Source organism: Phasianus colchicus, chromosome Z (assembly GCF_987193195.1).
Source record: "Phasianus colchicus chromosome Z, bPhaCol1.hap1.1, whole genome shotgun sequence".
NCBI lineage: Eukaryota > Metazoa > Chordata > Aves > Galliformes > Phasianidae > Phasianus > Phasianus colchicus.
In genome coordinates this window covers 11,931,571-11,954,922 of record NC_143476.1, presented here as the reverse complement: position 1 = coordinate 11,954,922, position 23,352 = coordinate 11,931,571, and the positions used below count along the sequence as shown (strand labels likewise).

General features: G+C 49.4%; 1 protein-coding gene and 2 long non-coding RNA genes across 4 annotated transcripts in view; 2 read left to right on the top strand and 1 right to left on the bottom strand.

Annotated features, from left to right (window-relative positions):
* LOC149912533 (uncharacterized) overlaps positions 1-12,929 on the top strand; it is a 32,612-nt gene extending 19,683 nt beyond the window's left edge. The window contains exon 3 of the long non-coding RNA XR_016461827.1: positions 12,871-12,929. This is a non-coding gene — a long non-coding RNA (uncharacterized LOC149912533). The remainder of the gene's footprint in view (positions 1-12,870) is intronic.
* The window catches only part of LOC149912528 (uncharacterized), a 158,753-nt gene that overhangs the window by 60,311 nt on the left and 75,090 nt on the right, over positions 1-23,352 (bottom strand). The gene's annotated exons all lie outside the window — the stretch shown is intronic.
* Positions 12,939-16,859, top strand: LOC149912532 (rho GTPase-activating protein 32-like). Its single transcript, XM_090130848.1, has 8 exons — positions 12,939-12,953; positions 14,295-14,376; positions 14,853-14,996; positions 15,274-15,376; positions 15,472-15,604; positions 15,770-15,852; positions 16,213-16,320; positions 16,682-16,859. Exons 1-8 carry the CDS (start codon positions 12,939-12,941, stop codon positions 16,857-16,859), a joined length of 846 nt encoding a protein of 281 aa, XP_089986974.1.

Here is a 23,352-nt window from a genome sequence, read left to right as displayed (position 1 = left end):
CCCACAAGGACAGCCAGCCTGCACTTATTTTCATTACTTATCTTTGTCCTGATGTCCCTCTAAAAGCTGGAACATTTCTCCATCTCAGCAGAAGAGGGCAGGAGGGGTCCAAGGTGAGGGCACACTCTGCTCTTTATCTGGCACTCAAAGAGAAAGAGAAAATGAAAACCAGATGTGTTTCCCTGCCCATGGCAAACACCAGCCTTTCCATCCTTACAGTCCTCCTGACATCAGCACTAACTGAAACAACATCCCACTCACCCTTGCCATGTCTGGCAGAGGTTGCAGCTCTTTCTATTGCATCCCTCTAGCTTTCAAGTCAAGAGCTCCTGTGTCACACAAGGAAAAGCAATCTTTTACCTGCTGTGCCATGCTCATGGCAGCAGCAATGCAGATGCCAGCAGCTGATGCCCACAAGGACAGCCAGCCTGCACTTATTTTCATTACTTATCTTTGTCCTGATGTCCCTCTAAAAGCTGGAACATTTCTACATCTCAGCAGAAGAGGGCAGGATGGGTCCAAGGTGAGGGCACACTCTCCTCTTTATCTGGCACTCAAAGAGAAAGAGAAAATGAAAACCAGATGTATTTCCCTGCCCATGACAAACACCAGCCTTTCCATCCTTACAGTCCTTCCTGACATCAGCACTAATTGAAACAACATCCCACTCACCTTTGCCATGTCTGGCAGAGGTTGCAGCTCTTTCTATTGCATCCCTCTAGCTTTCAAGTCAAGAGCTCCTGTGACACAAGGAAAAGCAATCTTTTACCTGCTTTGCCATGCTCATGGCAGCAGCAATGCAGATGCCAGCAGCTGATGCCCACAAGGAAAGCCAGCCTGGACTTATTTACATTATATATCCTTGTCCTGATGTCCTTCTAGAAGCTGGAACATTTCTCCACCTCAGCAGAAGAGGGCAGGAGGGGTCAAAGGTGAGGGCACACTCTGCTCTTTATCTGGCACGCAAAGAGAAAGAGAAAAGGAAAACCAGATGTGTTTCCCTCCCCATGGCAAACACCAGCCTTTCCATCCTTACTGTCCTCCTAACATCAGCACTAATTGAAACAACATCCCACTCACCCTTGCCATGTCTGGCAGAGGTTGCAGCTCTTTCTATTGCATCCCTCTAGCTTTCAAGTCAAGAGCTCCTGTGTCACTCAAAGAAAAGCAATCTTTTACCTGCTGTGCAATGCTCATGGCAGCAGCAATGCAGATGCCAGCAGCTGATGCCCGCAAGGACAGCCAGCCTGGACTTATTTACATTATATATCCTTGTCCTGATGTCCTTCTAGAAGCTGGAACATTTCTCCACCTCATCAGAAGAGGGCAGGAGGGGTCCACGGTGAGGGCATACTCTCCCCTGTTTATCTGGCACTCAAAGAGAAAGAGAAAATGAAAACCAGATGTGCTTCCCAGCCCATGGCAAATACCAGCCTTTCCATCCTTACAATCTTCCTGACTTCAGCAATAATTGAAACAACATCCCACTCACCTTTGCCTAATCTGGAAGGGAGGTGATGCTCTTTCTATTATCCCCCTCTGGCTTTGAATTCACCAGTGCTTGTGTCACACAAGGAAATGCAACATTCCTGCTGTTCTGCCATTCCCATAGCAACAACTATGCAGATGCGAGCTGCTGATGCCCACAAGGACAGCCAACCTGGACTTATTTTCATTACATATCTTTGTCCTGAAGTCCTTCTAGAAGGTTGAACACTTCTCCATCTCTGCTGCAATGGTCAAAAAGGGTCCAAGTTTAGGGCACTCTCTCCTCATGGCCTCTTCCACTCAAAGACAAAGGGAACATGAAAACCAGAAGTGTTTCTTTTCCCATGCAGACACTAGCCTTTCCATCCTGACAGTCCTTCCTACAATCACCTGGAATTGAAACAACATCCCCCACATCTCTTTTTTGAACTTATTCATGCATGAATAATAATAATGAGAATTTTTCTGTAAATCTTATTTCTGCATGGAAACGATCTGATAACCAGAGCTTTTTTCTCTAAAACAATCCAGCGAATTTGCATTGCTTATCTATGTACGCAAAATGTTTTTGCCATTCATCTCAAATATCAATACATCTGGCAAAATAAGATAGAAAAAGTATTTACAGACATTTTTGGACATTGATTACTTCTGGTCAAGTGGGAAAGAATCCCTAAGCTGCAATCATGAAATTCTTTTATCACTTTCTCTGATTTAGCCAGTGTTACTAAAAGGGAAATAAGACACAGGCTTTTGATAGCAGCTGCCAATTTAAGAATGATAATACGGTTTATTTTTCTTGGCTAAGATCAAAGTCCTGCATTTCAGGATTATCTCCAGCTCATCAAGTATAATTAACAGTTTTGGATAGCCACATTATTGTATAGCAATATTGTCTTCCTGCAAGGAATTTCATTGTTTTACACGTGCCACAGGTTGTTAATAGATTGCCTAATCACCATTTATTTTTTTTATTGGCTTATGATGACCACAGAAAATTATACAGCAGCACCATAAAAACTTTAAATCCTATCCCATGTATCTGCACTCATACGAAAATAATATTGGAAAGCATTGGTGAAACTAAGATTACAAAATAAAGCAGAGGACAATTTCAGTGAAAGCCTGCAGGTTTTACAGCTCTGCCCATTTCAAACCCCTGAAGACATCCACGGGTTTCCTGCTGTGGGACACAGGCACTCACCTGCAGCTCAGCACTGCCTGCTCATGCCTGCGCACACCTTCAGGCTGGAACCAAGGAAATCCTCAGCAAAGACATCAGTACACTTTTGTTATGATGACTTTCATAAAGAAGCATCAAATATTTCTTCACGAGAAATACTGCAAGTCCCTTTGACACTAGCCCTTATTTTAAATGTTTAGATTTGTGCTTCATTCAGGCGTGCTGTCACTCCCCAAAAGATTTTTATTCTTTTTCATTCTGAGGAACACAGTGATTTCTGCCTTGTTTACTGACTGTAGGCACAGCAATACTCCTGCACCTTCAGGGAAACAGCAAATCCATCTCTTTCACACCCTACTTCTATCAAGCTCATTCACCTTACAAGGTATTTATTGCAAGCAGCTCTTCCAAAAATGGAGATTAACAGAACCTGCAACCCAGGACACCTCAGTAAGCCAGTACTTTTCATCTCCTGAAGGTGTAGGTAGACACAGAGCTGGAACATCTTTCCCAGAGCTGTGTGATGCTATCTCATCTATGTTCCTTTACTGTGCACTCAGCTTCACTTCTTATCTAACCTGGTTGCATCCCAGGATTTCTGGTGCCAAAAATAAACTGACAGCTTTCATCACTAGTTAAAAGGTAACTGCAATAGGAAAAGCAATTTTTCTGATTTCTCTGTTGATCACAGAATCACAGAATCACAGAATCACTAAGGTTGGAAAAGACCTATAAGATCATCCAGTCCAACCATCCACCTGTCACCAATGGTTCTCATTAAACCATATCCCTCAACACAACATCCAAACGTTCTTTGAACACCTCCAGGGTCGGTGACTCCACCACCTCCCTGGGCAGCCCATTCCAGTGCCTGACCACCCTTTCAGAGAAGTAGTATTTCCTAATATCCAGCCTGAATCTTCCCTGGCGAAGCTTGAAACCATTCCCTCTAGTCCTATCACCAGTTACACGAGAGAAGAGGCCGACCCCCAGCTCGTTACAACCTCCCTTCAGGTAGTTATAGAGAGCAATAAGGTCTCCCCTGAGCCTCCTCTTCTCCAGACTGAACAATCCCAGCTCCCTCAGCCGCTCCTCATAAGGCCTGTGCTCCAGACCCCTCACCAGCTTTGTTGCCCTTCTTTGAACACGCTCCAGGGCCTCAATGTCTTTCTTGCAGTGAGGGGCCCAGAACTGGACACAGTACTCAAGGTGCGGCCTCACCAGAGCTGAGTACAGGGGAACAATTACTTCCCTACTCCTGCTGGTCACACTGCTTCTGATACAAGCCAGAATGCCATTGGCCTTCTTGGCCACCCGGGCACACTGCTGGCTCATGTTTAGCCGAGCGTCAACCAACACCCCCAGGTCCATTTCCTCTACACAGTCTTCAAGCCATTCCACCCCAAGCCTGTAGCGTTGCTTGGGGTTGCTGTGGCCAAAGTGTAGAACCCGGCATTTGGTCTTATTAAACCTCATCCCATTGGCTTCAGCCCAGCTCTCCAGCCTGTCCAGATCTCTCTGTAGGGCCTCGCTACCCCCAGGCAGATCGACACTTCCAGCCAACTTGGTGTCATCTGCAAACTTACTGAGGGTGCACTCAATGCCCTCATCCAGGTCATCAATAAAAATATTGAAAAGGACAGGCCCCAGCACCGACCCCTGGGGAACACCACTCGTGACCGGTCGCCAGCTGGATTTAGCTCCATTGACCACCACTCTCTGGGCTCGACCCTCCAGCCAGTTCCTTACCCAGCCAAGAGTGTACCTGTCCAAGCCACGGGCTGCCAGCTTCTGCAGGAGAATACTGTGGGAGACAGTGTCAAAGGCCTTGCTGAAGTCTAGGTAGACTACATCAACAGCCTTTCCCTCATCCACCAGGCGGGTCACTAGATCATAGAAGGAGATCAGGTTGGTCAAGCAGGACCTACCCTTCGTGAACCCATGCTGGCTAGACCTGATGCTCCAGTTGTCCCGCACTTGCCGCGTGATCTCCCTCAAGACAATCTGCTCCATAACCTTCCCTGGCACCGAGGTCAGGCTAACAGGCCTGTAGTTCCCCGGGTCCTCCTTACAGCCCTTCTTGTAGATGGGAGTCACATTGGCAAGCCTCCAGTCTTCTGGTACCTCACCAGTCAACAAGGAGCGCTGATAGATGATGGAAAGCGGCTCGGCTATCACCTCCGCCAGTTCCCTCAGCACTCTCGGGTGAATCTCATCCGGCCCCATGGACTTGTGACAGTCCAGTTGGAGTAGAAGGTCTCTGACCGTTTCCTTCTGAATCATGGGTGGTTTAGTCTGGTCTCCAGCCGAGACCACCTGGTCGAAAAGTGGAATATCCTGAGGATAACTGGTCTGACCTTTAAAGACAGACGTAAAGAAGGCATTCAGGACCTCTGCCTTTTCTTTATCCTCAGTAGTCACATTCCCGGCTTCATCCAGTAAAGAATGGAGATTCTCCATTCTCCATCAAAGATGCTTCATGCAAGCCTGATGCGGTAGAAACAATATCAGCTCTAGAATGACAGTCATTAGAGCAGAATCCTTTCACTGATGAAATCCCACAGTCCTGATTCATACAACACTGACACTGGAGGACACAGTAGTTTAGATGAGAGCGCATTAAAAATGACTAAGTTAAGGTCTCAGCAAAGAGTGACAAGTATGAAAAAAAGAAGTTGCAGAAACTGCTTCAGTTTGGCACTCTGGCATAAAGTATGACAACACACAACCTGCCTGTGCAGTTCCAGAAGCAGAAGAAAGCCGTCAACCAAGACTTGTTCTCATCTGCTCTGAAAGTCCACTGGGACAAGGCCACTTTTCTCTGACGTGCTTCCAGAAGTATCACTTCTGAGCACTGTGCCAGGGAGTTACAAGATACTGTTTGTGTGTACAGAGGAGAAAAAGACGTCTGTCTGGAAACAGACTTGGTGAAGGAGAAGCAGCATTTTCCAGAGTACTTCAGAAAGAACTGAGCACTGCCCCAAGAGCTTCAGAGCGGCAGGCTGTCACAGTGTGCCAACCAGCTCAGCTGTGAGTTGGCACTGAAGCTGCACCACAGGGAGAACAAAGCCCCCTGTGCACCCTTGGAGAGCCAAGGGTTGGAGATTCATGAACCTTGAGCTCCTTTCCAACCCGGGCCATGCTGTGATTCTGGGATTCTCACCTTTGCCTCATCTGGCAGAGGGAGGCAGCTCTTTCTCTTGTCTCCCTATGGCTGTCAGGTCACCAGGGCCAGTGTCACACAGGGAACTGCAAACACTGTGTGTGCTGTGCCCTGCCCATGGCAGCACAGAGGCAGCTGCCAGCAGCTGATGCCCACAAGGACAGCCAGCCTGGACTTCCTTTGATTCCTTCCCTTTGGATCAGCGTCCTTCAGGAAGGCGGAACATCTCTCCAGCTGAGCAGCAGAGGACAGCAGGGCTTCGTTGTCTGGGCATGTTCTCTTCTGGCCCTCTGGCCCTCACAGACACAGGAGGAGGACACAGAGGCTGCTGTAACACAGCCAGCCCTGCCTCTCAGGTCAGCTCTCAGGCCATCCTCTCTCCCCTCAGCAGCAGCTCACTGTTCTGCACTCCTCTGGCCTGGGCTGGCAGAGGTGTGCAGCAGTTCTGCTGATCTCCCAGTGCTGGCCATGTCTGCAGTGCCTGTGTGAAAGACACAGGAAGCTGCCAGCATTGCACTGCTCTGCTGTGCCCCTGCCATCACCGAGTTTGCTGTCAGCAGCTGCTGCTACACGTCCATTCAGGCACAGGCCTTTCCTTCCTGGCCCTCTTTCCCCCCCTCTCTCCTCTGCTCTCTCTCGTGCTCCCCTTTGGCCTGGGCTGGCTGAGCAGTGCAGGCCTTGTTGTTGCTCCCTGGGCCAACTACGTCACGGTTCCCCGTGACTCTGCCAGCTGCTCTGACACAGCGACTGCGTCCTCAGTGTGGATTCCAGAATGCGACAGACGTCCAGAGAAGACTTCCAGGGCTGATTGGAACATGCTGCCATCAAGAACTGCCATGGCTCAGGCCCCCTGGGAATCTGCTCACAGCGAAAGCTGCTGTCACTCTGTGTGGGCACAGCCTTGTCTGTGTAGGCCTGCTCACACTGCAGCCCCTGTCTGCACCAGAACCGTGCCGATCCACCTTCTCTTGGCCTCCTTGCCTGCATGGAAAAGGGCAGCTTGGGCTGAAGTCCCTCAACTTGCAGATGGCCGAGTGAAGTCTCTGAGCCCTGGTGACCCACGCAGCTCTTCAGCCTGCTGACCTGCTCTGCTGGGGCTGTCTTAAAAGGCAGAGGGCACGTTATCCTAATGTCCCCACATCCATCCCTCTTAGCATACTGTAGGCCAGTTCCTAAAAGGACACCTGCACAATCTCTCTGAATGTTAATCAACATGTAGTTAGTTTTCAGTGGTGATTAGCTATGTGTTTAGTCAGAGGTGCAATGGTTCTAATGGTGAGAGAAAGACATTCCCAGTTGTCATCAGGTGGAACACACTTCAGACTGGAATCCTCAAGCAGACTGCAGTCAAGCTTTCTTAATTACTCGTTGTTGTTATCAATTCAGACGCATCTCTTAATTCCTGCCTGAATGAACATTCTGTAATAATCTGCTGAGACAGTGCAAGGCTTGACAATGAGACTACAGTTTATGAAAGGAGCACTTTTTACTTAGGTGCACTTTTCATCTGTTGAACTTCCTGTCGTCTATTGGAAATCTCTGGCACCAGTGCATAAGATTCACCTATTCTATAGAAGTCTGACTGAACCCCATACTGGGATTATTTTTGTTCAATCCAAGCACCTTGGACGTTACTATACATTTATTCAATCATGAGGTAAGTCTGCTTCAGAAGCAATATAGAAAGCATAAAGGGGGAAGAAGATAATGTATTAGTGAAGACTTAACTAGTATTCATAAACTGAAAACTGTGAAACACTATGATGATTACAGAATTTCCCGGAGAAATGTCAAGTTCTTATCTGAATGCTAAATGCAACATCAGTTCACTTCTCACTGGGTTGAATGTTTTAAATATTTGGTAATAATAATGGTTCCTTAATTCTGACATTTAATATGAAAATATTAAAATTCCTGTGTTAGAGTACTTTTTTGTTAGAATGCCAGATGCTAAAGGGATGAAGTGGCACAAGAAAGCAAAATATCTCTGCTGATGGCAGGAAGGACTGTAAGGATGGAAAGGCTGGTGTTTGCCGTGGGAAGGGAACACGTCTGGTTTTCTTGTTCCCTTTGTCTTTGAGTTCCAGAAAAATAGAGGAGAGCGTGCCCTCACCTTGGACCCCTCCTGCCCTCTGCTGCTGAGATGGAGAAATTTCCCACCTCCTACAAGGACATCAGGACAAAGATAAGTAATCAAAATATTTCCAGGCTGGCTGTACTTGTGGGCATCTGTTGCTGGAAAATTTAATGGCATTAAACTGCCTAGATAAGGACAGAATGAGGGTGACAATAGAATGGTACGTAATCACAGTACAATGAAAAAAGTATGCAGGGTGCAGGAAGGGAGGTGTGGACATTCTGAGTTGCAACTCTTTATTTGCTCCAGAAAGCTCTATCAGAATGGAAGACTGAAGGAAATACTTTGAGTGTTTTCTAATGTGACTGGATGAAAGATCCATGTGGCAAATTGAATAACTGAGTGGTAAAGGGACATAGATACCTCACTGTTTCATGGAACCTCTCAGTTAAGCACCTGAGCACTGTGTACAGGACTTGGGAATATAAGTATTAGAGGATCATGGAATATCTGTATTTGGAAGGGACCTCGAGGATCATGTATTCCACCTCCTGGTTCCACACCGGACCTCCTATGGGTCAAGCCCTGTGTCTGAGAGCATTGTGCAAATGCTCTTTGGCCTTTGTCAGCTCAGTGCCAAACCACTGCCCTGGGGAGCCAGTGCCAAATTCCATGTATCTAGTTCATCCTACAGAATGATGCCAAGAACAGTTATAGAGATCGACTTACAAACAAAATTCTTGTCTTGAATTAATGGTACACTCACCATTTAAAAAAAAAAAAAAGAAAAAAAAAAAAAAGAAAAGAAAAAAGAGGAAAAAAAAAGAAAAAAAATTAAAGCCACATTCTTACGCTGGCATTTTACAGTATTGTCAGATTTTTGTAATTCTGTTTTGTCATATAAGATTCTCTCAACATGAAATAATGACCAAATTCTCTCTTCAGATCTAAACATACAAATGTTAAAGGCAACAGTGCTGTTCAAGAGTACATTACCAGCTCAAACACTGCTTTGGCTGTAAAACTGAAGGTAGTAAAGAATTTTATCAAGGAGTTGGAAGAAAACATGTAAGTGTAGATTTAAAAGCAACCTGTATTGTTACTTAGAGTTTGATATAGTGTAATCCAATGCACAGTACTTGTAACGTGTGTTTTACAAAATGCTGTGCAAAGTAGGCATCTATTAAGATAAATGCTGCAAGTTCTAATATGTCCATGACCTTTTCAAGCTGTTCCTTACTCCTACACATCACTACGAGTAGTTCTTCTGTCAGGAAGGATCACATGAGTAATTAACCTGTGACCTTAAGTTTGGAATTAAATGCATACAGTGGAAGTAAGAGCTGTGGGTTATTTTGCTCTTTCAGTGTTGAACAGCCGAGGTGTTTTGTTTTGGAGGGTGGACAGTGATGGGACAAGTGGGGAATGGCTTTAAACTGAGACGGGGGGTGTTGAGGTTTAGGTTGGATGTGAAGAGGAAGTTTTTCAGCCAGAGGGTGGTGAGGCACTGGAACAGGTTGCCCAAGGAGGCTGTGGATGCCCCATCCCTGCAGGCATCCAAGGCCATGCTGGATGTGGCTCTGGGCAGCCTGGGCTGCTGGTGGGCAGGTTAGAAAGCCCACAGGACTTTATTGCAGCCCTGGGTGCAGGGGGATCACTGCTCCTAGCATGCACACAGAAGAGCTGGAGCACACAGGTGATGTACATTCCACTTGTGAACATTCCTGCAATTGCAGAGAGCGTGCGCCTGTTCCAATCACTGCTGCACAGATTAAAAACTGATTGCAGATGAGCTGTTTTGGTATGGGGTTCTTGCCAACGGTCTGCAGTGGCTGTGTGATTCCTCGGGGAGTTGCTCTCCAGCCCAAAGGTCATGTCCTAAGTCGACCAGATCCCGTTTGTGTCCAGAAATGGCTGACAACAGATCAGCTGCTGGTCAAGTTTCTAACATCACACTGGCCTTGCTCCAGTGTCTGTGTCATCAGCCCCAGCACATACGGTGCACCTCTTCAAGGCTTTGCAACACTGAGACTCTGCACTTGGGCTCCAGACATCCTGCTGCACCAAGAGGTTATTCTAGCTTTGGTATCTTGCAACTTTGTATATAACTACATCACTGTAATCATAAATGTCTAGGAGCATGGAGATGGAGAAATTAATCTTCCTGTAATTCTCTGTACTGCAGCCCCGTGGTTGTCAACACCTAATGCAATATTGAAATTTCAGTTGAGAAATTGAAAGCTGCCCTTAACAAAAAAGCATCTGGATTTGTTACTGAAATCACACTGAGGATCAATAAATCCAAATGCTTCTAGCATAACCACGATTATAGGCAGTGTTTAGACAAGCTCTTACAGGAAAACCATGAACACAAGGCTAAAGAGAGACTAAGTGATGCACTCTGCAGGAATACTCATGGAAGTCTTCACAGTGCAGGAGTCTGATCTGATTACAGATGCTGTGCTTTAAGTACCCCTTATCATATCTTTTCTTTCACTGTTGTGCAGGGGTTGGACTCAGTGATCTCTGGAGGCTGGAGATGCTGTTTGCTAATGGAAGATGGCAGATGGAGAGAGGAAAAGCAAGTGAAAGGCATGCTGTGCATAGCCACCACATGGCATCTGCACCATTTCCCCCTGCACAAAGGAGGAGCAGCTCACAAGCTTGGCCTGGGCCAGGGAAGGGAGCAGACAAACATCTGGACCGACCCCAAACGAGCTGGTTCTGCAGGTTGGGTGTCTTCTGCTGCTTGTCTCACATCCTGCTGCTCAGCGGTAGATTTGTTCCTGCTCAGTGCTAACAGGAAACTCACACAGCATTTCTGTTTCAGCTGTGCCAACGCTTTGATCCCTTGCTGCTTGGATGGGGCGTTTGAAGAAGGATGCCTGTGCTGATGTCCAGCCAGGCTTTGGGGATGAGTCTCCACACCAGGGTCCGTCTGACAGGACTGAGGGTTGGGGATCCAGCCAGGTCGAGTCCAGCGTGCTTTGCTCTTGTTCTTAGTGCTTGTTTTTGCTCAGGAGGGCAGGAGATGAAACTCGTGAACCAATGCCTGCAGACGGGGTTTGCAGAGAAAGAGGTCCTGCAGGCTTTCTGTGACAGCCACAGAGCTGCAGCGAGGCTGCATCAGTGTAAAACACCAGAGATCCACGGAGGTGTGAAGGGGAGCTGTGGGCTGCAGTCACGCAGGAAGGGATGTGCATGCTCGGGGTTTGGTTGTTGTGTGTGTGTTAAGTGACTGTGATACCACTGCTGGGTCAGTGTGAGTGTACAGAACAAGTGTGACAGCCTTTTTGATGGAGCCCTGTGAAAGGAGTCCTATGGACTTGAGATCCAACTGTCAGCCTGTGGGCATCATCCAGGAGTTGGGGTAGGGGATGAGGCAAGGGAAGTTGGGCTGAGAAAGGGATAAAGCAGTCTGGCAGTAGTTCTGTGTTTCTCCCATCTCCTGCTTTATTTCCTTCCAGGTGAAATAGATGGGTGCTGCAACATGCCCTTGAATGTAACAAAAGCCACTCTAGTGTGGATTTGACATGGGCCCAGCACTGCAAGGTACGCTGCTGGGAGGAAGCGTCCATCTGGCTGAGGGCAGGAAGGCCCTCCAGAGGGATGCACTGAGGCCAGTTGTGCGAGGCTCAACAAGAGCAAGCGCCAGGTCCTGCGCTTTGGTCATGACGACCCCGTGCCAGCTTCTCCAGGATTTGGCTGGGGTAGAATTCCAAGCAGCCCCTGATTCCAGAACGTTGGGCTGGGCTGTTGGAATCTTCTGCCCTTGTGACTGGTCTTGCCTCCCCACCCTGTCCGTGGTGGAGCAGCCTGGTGGCCCTCAGTGATGTCATAAGGGCTAGAATGAGGGGAGGAGCAGTGCGTGCTGCGTCCCTTCATTGGAGCGCTGGAGCTCTGACTGAGCAGCTCGCTTGTTGCACTTGTGCACCGACTGCGTCCCTTTGTCTTCACACCGTCCTGTGCAGCACCTTGTAGGTAAGCTGAGACAGTGTGGGAGAGACGGGGGGACAGTGAGTGCTGAGAACTGCTGGCTGGCGGAGCTCATAGGATCACATTATCTCCATCAGCAGAGGGGTGGCCATGAGGGACAGGGAGGTGATCGTCCCCCCCTGCTCTGCTCTTGTGAGGCCCCAGCTGCAGTACAGTGTCCAGAAAGACAGGGAGCTGTTGGAGAGGGTCCAGAGGCGAGCCACAGAGATGATCAGGGGACAGGAGCACCTCCCCTGCAAAGACAGGCTGAGGGAGCTGGGCTTGTTCAGCCTGGAGAAATGAAGGCTGTGGGGTGACCTCATGGCAGCCTTCAGTACCTAAAGGGAGCCTAAAAAGAGGAGGGGAATCAACTCTTTGAAAGGGTAGATAACAGCAGGACAAAGGGAAATGGTTTTAAGTTGAAAACTTAAGTTTTTAAGTTGAGGGAGGGCAGATTTTGGATTTTCCCTCGTATTCTTTGCTAAACCGTGGAAGCAAACTGACCTGCTCTTTCTCTCTCCTCTCTCCACCCTCTGCCTGCTTCCCTGCTGCAGCTTTTGCTCGTGGAAGATCAGAGCAAAGTGACAAGGAACGGCTGCGGATTCGAGAGATTTCTCTCCCTCGTTCTGATCTCTTGCCAGGTACCTGCCATGCTTTGTCCCCCCACATGCTTTAGCAGCCCGTGACGCCCCGTGTTTAGTAACACAGCCTCATCCAGCTTTGATGGGACGCTGGTCACGTGTGGGTTTTCTCCACATGCTCTGCAGCTCAGCCCTCAGAAGGATGCTGTCTGTGGTGCTGTGACCAGCTGGTCTACAGGAAACCAATCCCTTAGGCAAAGAGTCCCAGCCCCAGCTTGTGCAGAGCTGCACAGCATCACCAGGGACACCAGCAGGCGTGCTTGGGCTGTGTGAGTGTGCCCGACAGCTGTAGGGAGCACAGCAGAGATGTGAACAGAGAACATAAAAGTGTGTTTCTTTTCAGTTCCAGCTTGTCACACCTACGCTGATGGCCGTGGCGTGCAGCGAGATCAGCTGTGGGCCTGACCTGGCATGGACAGAGGTAGAGTATGAAGCTCTGATTGGTCTTTGTTCCCTGACTGCAGCCAGCAGAGTGAGCCGCAGATGTGCTCTCCTGCTTTCCAAGAGAGCTCCTCTGTGGCAAGACAGTAGTGCAAGCGTGGCAAGTTTATAAAAGTACCAGAGCCATCTCGGCTGTGGGGTTTGTCCTCTACTGACTTTTCCCTTGAAATGGCTGCAGAAACAACAATCATTCTCTGCTCTGTTTGGCCTCGCTGTTGGTTGGACTGCTCAAGAGAGCTGCTTGGTGCTTGCAATGGCACTGTTTGCACCTTGTAACTGCAGCCGTAGCTTTGGTTTCCCTCTTCACGGTCTCCTAGCATCTGAAACAGTCAGCCTTCCTGCACAAAGAGCGCAGGAAAGGATGTGGCAAAATACACAAGGCCACCTGTCTGCGTCAGTGCCATTGCTGATTAGTCTGGGTGGGGAGAGATGCATCTTTGCATTGCCTGGCGTGTGCCTGCTGCACACCTGGGAGAGAAACAGCCGTTATTAGACTTGCAGTTCCTTCTGAAGTGCCCATGATAAGGACCGAGTGCATTTCCTGCAGCTTTCTCTGCAGATGTGCTCCTCACCTTGAAATCCTCCTTGTTGGTTCCCAGCTCCTCACCGTGGCCTGTGCTCTCTGTTTCAGGCTGAGAACAAGGGGAAGCCCCTGCTGGACCATGAGGTGGCACCTGTGAACATTCCAGCTATTGCTGCTGCCCATGCTATTAAGAGATACGTTGCCCAGGCAGCGGATGAACTCTCCTTTGAGGTAAGCAGTTCAAGGCGTTCCTTGTTGTTCAATTTTACAATGGCAAATGCCTTCAGAGCTGCACTGGTGCAAGTGCTCTCATGCTTGGCGATGTTTGGCAGTGCAGAAGAATGCAGTCATTTGAGCTGTGCTTTCCTCCCAGCCGTGCTGAAGCTGGGATTGACGTTGCAATCTCTTGCAGGTGGGAGACATCGTGTGTGTCATCGACATGCCACCAAAGGAGCTGACCCCCTGGTGGAGAGGCAAGCTCGGCTTCCAGGTAGGCACAAGCTTCAGACTGGAGAGTGCAACTTCAGTAGAGGCAGGAATCTCAGCTTAGAGCTGCTCTGCCTGCACAGGATGCCTAGTGGACATAAACAGTTTCCCTGTGTTGGTGTCAGAGGACCTTGCCTTTGGCTGCTAATGTTGAAAAATTGTTACCTTTATGCTGTGAACTATGGCCATTTTCTGCTGGATAGTCTTATGGAACGTCAGGCAAGCACGTTCCGAGGGAAATGTTATCTGGCTTTTGGTTTAACACTTCAGATCTGAGAAGTGCTGCATGCAATAGTTGGCCTCTCTTCTTGTTACAGGTTGGATTTTTCCCAGGGGAGTGTGTGGAACTGATTAATAAGAACATTCCTGAGGCACTCATCAACTCAGTGCCAAAGCCAGGTATGGATGATACATTTGATGGTGCGGGGAAGCAAAATGAAGTCTTTTTTGGGGTGTGTTCCATGTTTAGTACCTCCTTTATCCATGCCACATTGTCCTCTGGGTTGATGATTCTTCATGCACACCATGGGGCAGAGATTTGGCCCAATCCTCCTGTGTTTATGATTGGACTTGGGGAAAGTATAGAATCTTAGAATGGCTTGGGATGGAAGGGACCTCAGGGATCATCATGCTCCAACCCTCCCGCCTCGGGATGGTCTCCCAGCCCCCACATTTAATGTGAGACTAGATCAGGCTGCCCAGGGCCCCATCCAACCTGGCCTTGGGCTCCTCCAGGCATGGGGAAAATCCCTTTTTGTATGTACTGGTTGGTAACGTTCTTCCCGTTCTGACGTGCTCTGTAGAATGTGCTGTGCTCGGCCTCGTCCAACGGAGCCAAACCTGAAATGACCTGGTTTCTTCCTTTTGTTGTGCAGTGCCCAAGAAACGCAGCAAGATCCTCACCTTCCTTCGTTCCTTGGTGAAGGCCCGCCCAAAGAAACCGACCGAGCGGGAGGTGGAGAAGGAAAGGGTGTTTGGCGGTGACCTGGGAGAGCATCTTCTCCACTCCGGTCGTGATGGTAAGGAGCTGCCCATTCCTGAGATCTTCCTCTGCTGGGCGTCTAAAGAAGATGAAAGGGAGCTCATATCTAGCAGGGGGCAGGCTGATAGCAGTGGAGGCGCGTGTAATGGGAGTTGATGGCTGAAGGATAAAGTGAGGCGGATGCTCCTAAGAGACAAGCACATCTGTATTTGCTTCAGCCAAGCCTGGCTGGGCTTAGTGGATCGGATGTGAAGCACAGCCTGCAGCAGGACTTGAATCAGGAGCTCCACTGACGGCTGGCACGTGTTCTTCAGTCCCCCAGGTCCTCCAGAGCTGCGCTGAGTTCATTGAGCAGCACGGCGTGGTGCAGGGGATATACCGCCTGTCCGGCGTCGCGTCCAACATCCAGAGGCTGCGGTAAGAGTGCTGCGACTGACACAGCCTGAGTGCATCTGGTGTGGCTTTGGGCTTGCCTTCCTCTCGCTCAACCGGGTTTGCGTCCCTCTCTGCAGGCAGGAATTTGAGTCGGAGCAGATTCCTGAGCTCACCGTCCGTGACATTCACAGCGTGAGCTCCCTCTGCAAGATGTACTTCAGGGAGCTCCCGAACCCTCTGCTCACCCACCAGCTGTACGGCAAGTTCTCGGTAAGCACAAGGCCACGTCTTTCATTTCCCTCTTCCTGGGCCTCTTGGCAGATGGCTGCAGCAGTGCCCCAGCTCGGAGGCCCTTTTGCTGTCAGCCCCACGAGGTTTACTCGCAGTGGTGTACTAGCCTGATTGGTGTCTCGCTCCCTTTCTGCACTACTCCAGGATGCTGTTGGTGCCGCTACAGAGGAGGAGCGGCTGCTCAGAATGCAGGACGTCATCCAGCAGCTGCCCGCTCCTCACTACAGGTCAGTGCTGCCCTCAGCCTGCTGAGCTCAGCCCTGCTGCATTGCAGAGGGCAACGATGCGGTTCCAGGCTCTGTCTCACGCCGGCAACACGATGCCTGTGTATGCTGAAGGGTTGAAGGCTCCATGGGCTGGCTTTATGGGGTCAGTTCCTGGGCACGGGGGCACGCTTGGTGCAGCTGATGGCTGCGGCTGTGCTGTGCTGGGGCTTGGTGCTGCAGCGTGGCACTCAGTCAGGTTGGATCTACTTCATCTTCGGTGACAGTAGCAATCACAAGAAGTAGCATGAATGGAGGTTTGCTTTCTGAATTGCAGCACGGCATGCTCGTTGGTGCTGAACGTTTGCCTCTCTTGTTTTCCAGGACACTGGAGTTCCTGATGAGACACTTGGCGTGTCTGGCTGGGAGCTCCACCATCACAAACATGCATGCCAAGAACCTAGCCATTGTGTGGGCTCCAAACCTCTTAAGGTAAACTGCTGGTTCTGTTTCAACACAACGCTTACATCTGTTCTCCATTAAAAAAAAAAACAGTGCTCCCTTTTTCTCCATCAAATGTGCTCTTCTCCTGTAAAATCTGTGGCTGACAGAAGAGCAGGAGCCTGAGCTGTTCTCCATCCCCACGGGCACAATGTCTAGGTGACAATTTCTGCAGTCTTGTTGAGATGGGACTGACGTGTCCTTGATCATCCAGGGGAATTTCTGCAGTGGCATCACTGATTGCCCACTGCGGAAGTCTCCAGAGCCTCAGCTGACAGCTTTTGGCTGCAACAATTCAGACTCGGGGAAACGGTCTTGGAGAAATGACTTCTAAAATCTGCCTTTTCTACAGATCACAGCAGAACGAGTCTGCCTGCGCCAGCGGAAGAGCTGCCTGCATGGAGCTGCAGACGCAGTCGGATGTGGTGGAATTCATCATCAACCACACAGACGTCCTCTTCGGCTCCAAATCCGGAGCAGACATTGCAGATGCAGCAGGTGAGTGTCTTCCTCCATTAGCTTCATCTTGACCTGACACCTTGACCAAATGCAGGCCTTCTCCAGGATGTCTGAGATACTCTTTTACCATCAAGGGGACAGCAGACCTCTGGACTTCCATTAGGGTATGGCATCCTGTTGCTGGATGCTGAGAATGTCCAAGCCCAAATTTGACAAGGAGGAAACTGTCATTATTATGGTTTGCACGCAGGAAAAGCTTGATGCAAGTGTGGCAGCGAAGCTTTCTCAGTTCCCTGCCCCCATTTCCTTGGGTTTTTCCTTGCCTATTTTGATACAGTAAGCTGCTCTTAATGATGACCGTGTCCTTTGCCATAAACACACCTCTTCCCACATGGTTATTTTGGGCTCCTCTTCTTCCAGTGGCTCGGATAAGCAAGCCTGAGAAAAATACAGCACCTCCCCCAGAACTGTGGTGGCTGTGCTGCTGCTTTCTGATCCTCGCTCTTACCTGTGGTTTTCCCTGACAGGGCACAATTCTCTCCCAGGGCCCAAGTCTGTGGGAGTCTCTTCTGCTGCCACAAAGCTGCTCAGCCTGGAGGAGGCACAGGCACAGAGGCGAGGCCACAGCAGCTCTCCCCCTGTGACAGAGAGCAGCCACGACATTGAAGTGGAAGAAAGCCCTGCAGCTGGGCAGGGCAAATTCCACACCGTCATCAACTTTCCATCTGACAGGTAAAGAGGACTTTCTTTTCCAGCACCTAGCATCATTGTTTGGGTGGGATTTTCTGTTTTTTTCTGCAGAAACCAGGCAGTGCTAGGAACAAGCAACTGCTGCCAAGAGCTCAGTGCTGCTCTTCCCTCACCCTGCACCACGCACGACTCACAGCATTGGCTGTTTTCTCTCTCCAGGCAAAATCCACCCAGCAAGAAGGAGGAATCACCAGCTAGCAGTTGGTGTTGCTGCTTCAGCCTCAGGAAGCCATCCTCTGGCAGCAAACGCCAACTGCAGCGCAATGCCAGGCAGCCCTCTGAAACAGCAGTGGTAGTCCTGGCAGGTAAGGGTGCAAATGCAGCTTCCAAATCCCTACTTTTCAGGAACATACAATTCAAGCTTGCTCTGCACTTGTATCTCCTTCTGGCGTTCAATCCCGTGCCTAAATCTTCACCCCTGATCAAGTACCACTGTCGTAATTCAGCTTGTGAAAGTTTGACACTAACCCCTGTGTATCCTTTCTAGGTGAATCGAGCCCTTGCCAAGCCATAAGATCCAGGGCAAGTAGCGAGGATGCTCTGTGTGCTTCCATCAGTGGAGAGCTCATAGGAAGCACAAATTGCTGCAGTTCTAATAGCAGCCTTCCATCTAACAACATTAATGGAGAGAAGGAGCTCATCGAAGTCCATGCTCTCATTACACCTGGCTCTGCTGAAGTTGCTGACCTGAGCCTCCCAGACACCACAGTCACAAGTGTGGATTTTAACCCAGAGTCTCTGCAGTGCAGCCCATCTGAAGCACAGTGTGAGTGCCCCGACAGCAGCACCTCCATGCAGGAGCAGGTCAGCATCAGTGAAGAGGAGCAGAGCCTCTTGCAGGGGGACTTTCAATCAGGCCTCCAGTCCCAGGCACCGGACAGCAGCACTGAGAGCTCTGAGCCACTCTCTCCATGACAAGACAGGATGAGTCCCATCTTCACCGTGGACCTCTCACACCCTCCTGTCCTTTATATAATAATAAAAGCACACTCGTGCTCAATCAACGCCTTGACTGCCTCCAGAGTCTTCATTCACACGGACTGGGATGAATGCAGCACACAGCAAGGCACCCCAGCTTGCAATGCTGTGGCTGTGGGGTGCGTGCAGCACAGCTCTGGGTTTGTTCCTGTTTTGTCTGGCTTTGGGATGTCTGCAGGGGGAGCTCTGCTACCATTTGGCATGGTAGCAAATAATCTCTCGCATCCTGGATGCTGCTCATGATACTCCCAAGCTTCCTGGCTGTGGCTTTGTGACGCTTTTCAGGGCCTTCTGATGCATTTTGATGCCTTGGATGTTGCTTAACACCTCCCTCCTCCCATCATGTCCTTTCCTGGCTCCCGTCTATGGACTGGCCCTGCAGATCATCTCCAGACCTGTCATCAGCACACTGCGGCAGGAGAAGCTCCCCTGGCCAACGTCAGGCAGTACTGCTTGGTCTGCAGCTCAGTGGCCATTTCCCTTTTAGGCGGCTCCTGCAGAAGAATCAAGCAGCAGAAGAATTTGCTCACCCTGCAGCACAAAGATGCTACGAAAGCAGAAACAACCTGGGTCTGCAAGACTTCACAGACACTCACCGACTGTGTCTGATGGCTCCCTCCCATCCTTGTATTCTTTCTCCCCTTCTCCACGTCGGATCCCACTGCTGAGCCATGATCAAGCTGCCCAGTGTGGCAGAGCATCGTGCAGAGCCGTGCTGGCACCTCCTCCCCTTCCTCTCCTGCAGCTCAGCCTGCAACCTGAGCAAGTTTTTTTCTGAGAAAGTGACCAGCTCTTTTCCATCCCTTTGCCCCTGCAAACAGTTGTCCAGAGGATCTCGTCCAAGAATTCCTGGAACAGCCTGCAGCTGGCTCTCCTGAAGTTCAGGCTCCTGCCTTTGCTTCCTGCCAGGCCCGCATTCCTTGAGATCACCAACTCAAGGAGGGCATGGTCACTGCAGCCCTGACCGCCTCCTGTCGTAACCCCTGGTGTGCACCATGTCCAGCCATGCTTCCCTTCTGCTTGCTGTGCCCAATGCCTGCACCACAGAGTGATTCTCACTGCACTCCAGGAGTCTGTCAGATTGCTTGCAGCCAGCCATGCTGATTTCCCAGACTGACTGGAATCCCCCATCAGGATGAGAGTCAGTGAGTGCGATGCTTCTGCTGGCTGCAGTAAGCAGCTCCCACCAACAGGCTCTCTTTCCAGGCGGCTGTAGCAGACCCTCACCTCCAGAAGCCCTGCACTGCTGCACTTCCTAATTTTACCCACAAGTTCACAACCTGCTCATGGCTCTTCTTAGTTCTTTGCAGTCAACTTCTCATCATAGGGGGCAAATCCCTTGCCTTCCAGAATTCCATAGTATCAACTGTGTCTGCTTTATGTCAGGATTTTTTTTTCTTTCTTTTCTTTTTCCATTTTCTAGGTAGGAAAATGAATTTCTGAGCCAGGAGAAGCAGAAGTGAAACAGTCTTCCTGGCACTGCTCAGGTTGCAGGAGTTGCCAAGTGCTCCTCAGGTAATGTGTGCTGAAGAGCTGACCTTGGTGGCAGGGGCTGTGGCTGCATTTTGTGCCTGTCATGCGGGAATCCAAGAAAGCCTATTCAGAGCAGGAGCTGCAGAGCGAGATAAACATCACGAGAAGGTAAGGCTGAGAAGCAAGGACACCTCCAGAAAGAAGAGAAAAACTGAGTCAAGTGAGCTGCGTGACGGCCGTGTGATGCTGACCATGATTGGAGGAAGAGCGCATGGCTGGGAATGACTGATGGCTCTGGTTGGATGGGTGCCTGTGTGCACAGAGGTAAGGAGTGTTTGTGGGATGTTTTGCTGGCATCTAACGGCTGTAAGGGGAAGTCAAGAGAGAAAACTTGTGAATGCATAGAAGGGATGTTAAAATCTGGAACAGACTGTTTGGATCAGTCACAGCTGAGTCCAGATTGCCACACTGTCAGAACCTGGGGCCCAGGATTTTCCTTTAAGAGTGCCAACTGCTCATTTTAAATGATAAAAAGTAACATTGATAGAAGCTTCCCTCCTTGCATTAGAATAAGGCATTGATATTTGATGTTTCTGTCTTTCCATTCCTTTAGCAGCCTGGGTGTTGATGCAGCTGTATGCATCTGCTGCCCTCTCCTTCTGTTTTGTGTAAAAGAACAGTAAAATATGCAATCAGTGTGAGATCTTTCTGAAGTATTTTACTTTATTTGCCCCTAGGCTGCAATGGCTGGGAAATGGCAGTGTCACCCAGGAGCCCACACGGCGACCTGATGTCTCATTGTTGGGGTCTATTGGAAACCACCACGATGACAAAAGAATGCCTGGGATTCCTCCGGCCCAAATGCCAAACCTTGCACTTGGCTGTGCTGAACCTCATGAGGTTCACCCAGGCCCACCTCTCAAGTCTGCTGAGCTCAAACAGATGTCATTTTACTCATGTCCTTCCATTCCGAGTCCATCTGTTCCCCAAAGCAAAAGAATTTGGAGGGAACCACCGACAGTTATGTGAGCGATTTCAGCGTCTATTTCTGATCATGGCAACCACTTCAGAGGTCACACTTAATTTACGGTGCCCGTTGTAATTCTGACCAAGGCTGCAGTTGCAGCTGACTTCCCAAGGCTGCAAGACGTGGTGGTGACACAGCCTTGTGCTTCTGCATTGGTGCTCATCCCACGTTTCCTTTCTCTGTCTCGCAGGTCAGCTCCTGCTGGAAGCAGATGGTATCCCAGTGTGAATGAAGGTCAGTGCAGGAGCAGCTGCTGATGGGAGGAAGGAAGTCCATGCTGAAGAGCTCTGAAGCATCTGCAGGTATGGTTCTGGAGGAGGCAGCAGTGATGTCGGAGGGCTCCCAGCAGGAAGCTGTCTCATCCAAATGCTTGCTGAGTGGTTGGAAGGGAGCTTTCTGCATGACAGCAGCACCAGCTGCTTGCTTCAAATGCTGCAAAGACAAGGATTAGCACGAGTTCCAGTATCTACAGTATCATCACGAATCACGATAGGATTACAATGTGTCCTCATACAAACGCAGCCATTTCTCCCTGAGTCCAAAGGCTGTCCGGAAAGCATCTTTGAGGTCTCTCACACCAAACCACTGCTGTCCGTGTGGGATCTGACTCATTAGGGTGTAGGGGTTAGGAACCACAGGCTGTCTTTTGAGAACGGGTTCAGTCATTTCCTTACATCTTGCACCAGCCGATACGTGCCGTCTGCCTTCCGTGCCGACAGGATTGGGGTGTTATAAGGCCACAGACAAGGTTCCAGAAGACATCCTTAACCACTGTCTGTGTTACAGCTTTTAGACCCACTCTCCCTTCTAAGGCTATGGGATATTGTTGCTGTTTCACAGCTCCACTCCCTCCTTGGGCAGTTCTTTGTAAGGGAAAATTGTGAGTCCACCCCGATTTCCTTCCCCTGCCCACACCTTTGGATTCATTTCTTCTCATCACAGCTGTTAACACATTCATTGACCCCTGATATCTGTTTCACAGACTTGCAGCTGTAATCCTCATTTAACTGTTAAATCTCTCCCCCATAAATCGGTCCCTGCTTCAGGCACACAGAACAATTGCCCTGCAACTATTTTATCTTTCCATTTTAGTTCTGTGGTCTCCAAGAGTGGAGCTGTCACTTCTGATCCCTCAGCCCCAGTTATGCACAACAGCCACATCCAGATACACGTCTGGTACCTCTGAACTAGCTAATGCTGTAGGATGGAATGTTGTTTCTGCACTGGCTATGAAATGTGGGATTGCTCTGAAGCAGTACAGCACAATGTGTTTAGTAATTTGCCCTTAGAAACAGTTTGAAAAAGTAGAAAGACTTTATTAGTATTAGTATTAGTAAAAAGAAGTTATTTCATAACATATTTTAGAAATACAGTTGTTCAATCATGTGATCAATTCTCACTTACAGAACTGTAATAGTTACAAATTGCATGGGTATAGTATTAAGGACCAGAAAGCATGTTGTAAGGCCATTCTGTTTGGCTAGGAGAAGCTCAGCAAAAGAAAAACAGACTCCAAAGAAGCCAGGGCCTCCACACAACGCCGAACTGACTCACTCTGTGGGCAGGTTGGGATGCAACAGGCAGGCATCAAGAGACTCCCCTCTGTCCTCCTTCAAAACTTCTCTCTCTTCAGGGATGAGCAGGTGTCCAGAAATAGTGGCCAAGTGTTGATAAGCAGCTGTCAGACGTTCAATAATTAGCAGTATACCTGCTGAGCTAGCAAGAGTTGGTGTTTAGCCAGTCACACACACACACACAGAATAGCCTGGGTTGGAAGGGACCTCAAGGATCAGGAATCTCCAACTCCCTGCCACAGGCAGGGCCACCAACATCTGTAGCACTGCACATATGCACACTGCTGGATAGAAACAGCAGTGTGGGAAAAAACTGTATGCTGTGGATGCAAAGGGTGAATCAGAATGGCTTAACAGCTGTCCCACAAGGAAAAGCAATCCCTTCCCTGCTGTTAAATGCTCATGGCAACACCAATGCAGAAGCCAGCAGCTGATGCCCACAAGGACAGCCAGCCTGGACTTATTTTCACTACATATCTTTGTCCTGATGTCCTTCTACAAGCTGGAAGATTTCTCCATCTCAGCAGCAGAGAGCAGGAGGGGTCCAAGTAGCAGGCACACTCTCCTCTTTTTCTGGCACACAAAGAGAAAGAGAAGATGAAAACCAGCATTGTTTACCTGCCCATGGCAAACACCAGCCTTTCCATCCTTACAGTCTTCCTGACATCAGCACTAATTGAAACAACATCCCACTCACCTTTGCCATGTCTGGCAGAGGTTGCAGCTCTTTCTATTGCATCCCTCTAGCTTTCAAGTCAAGAG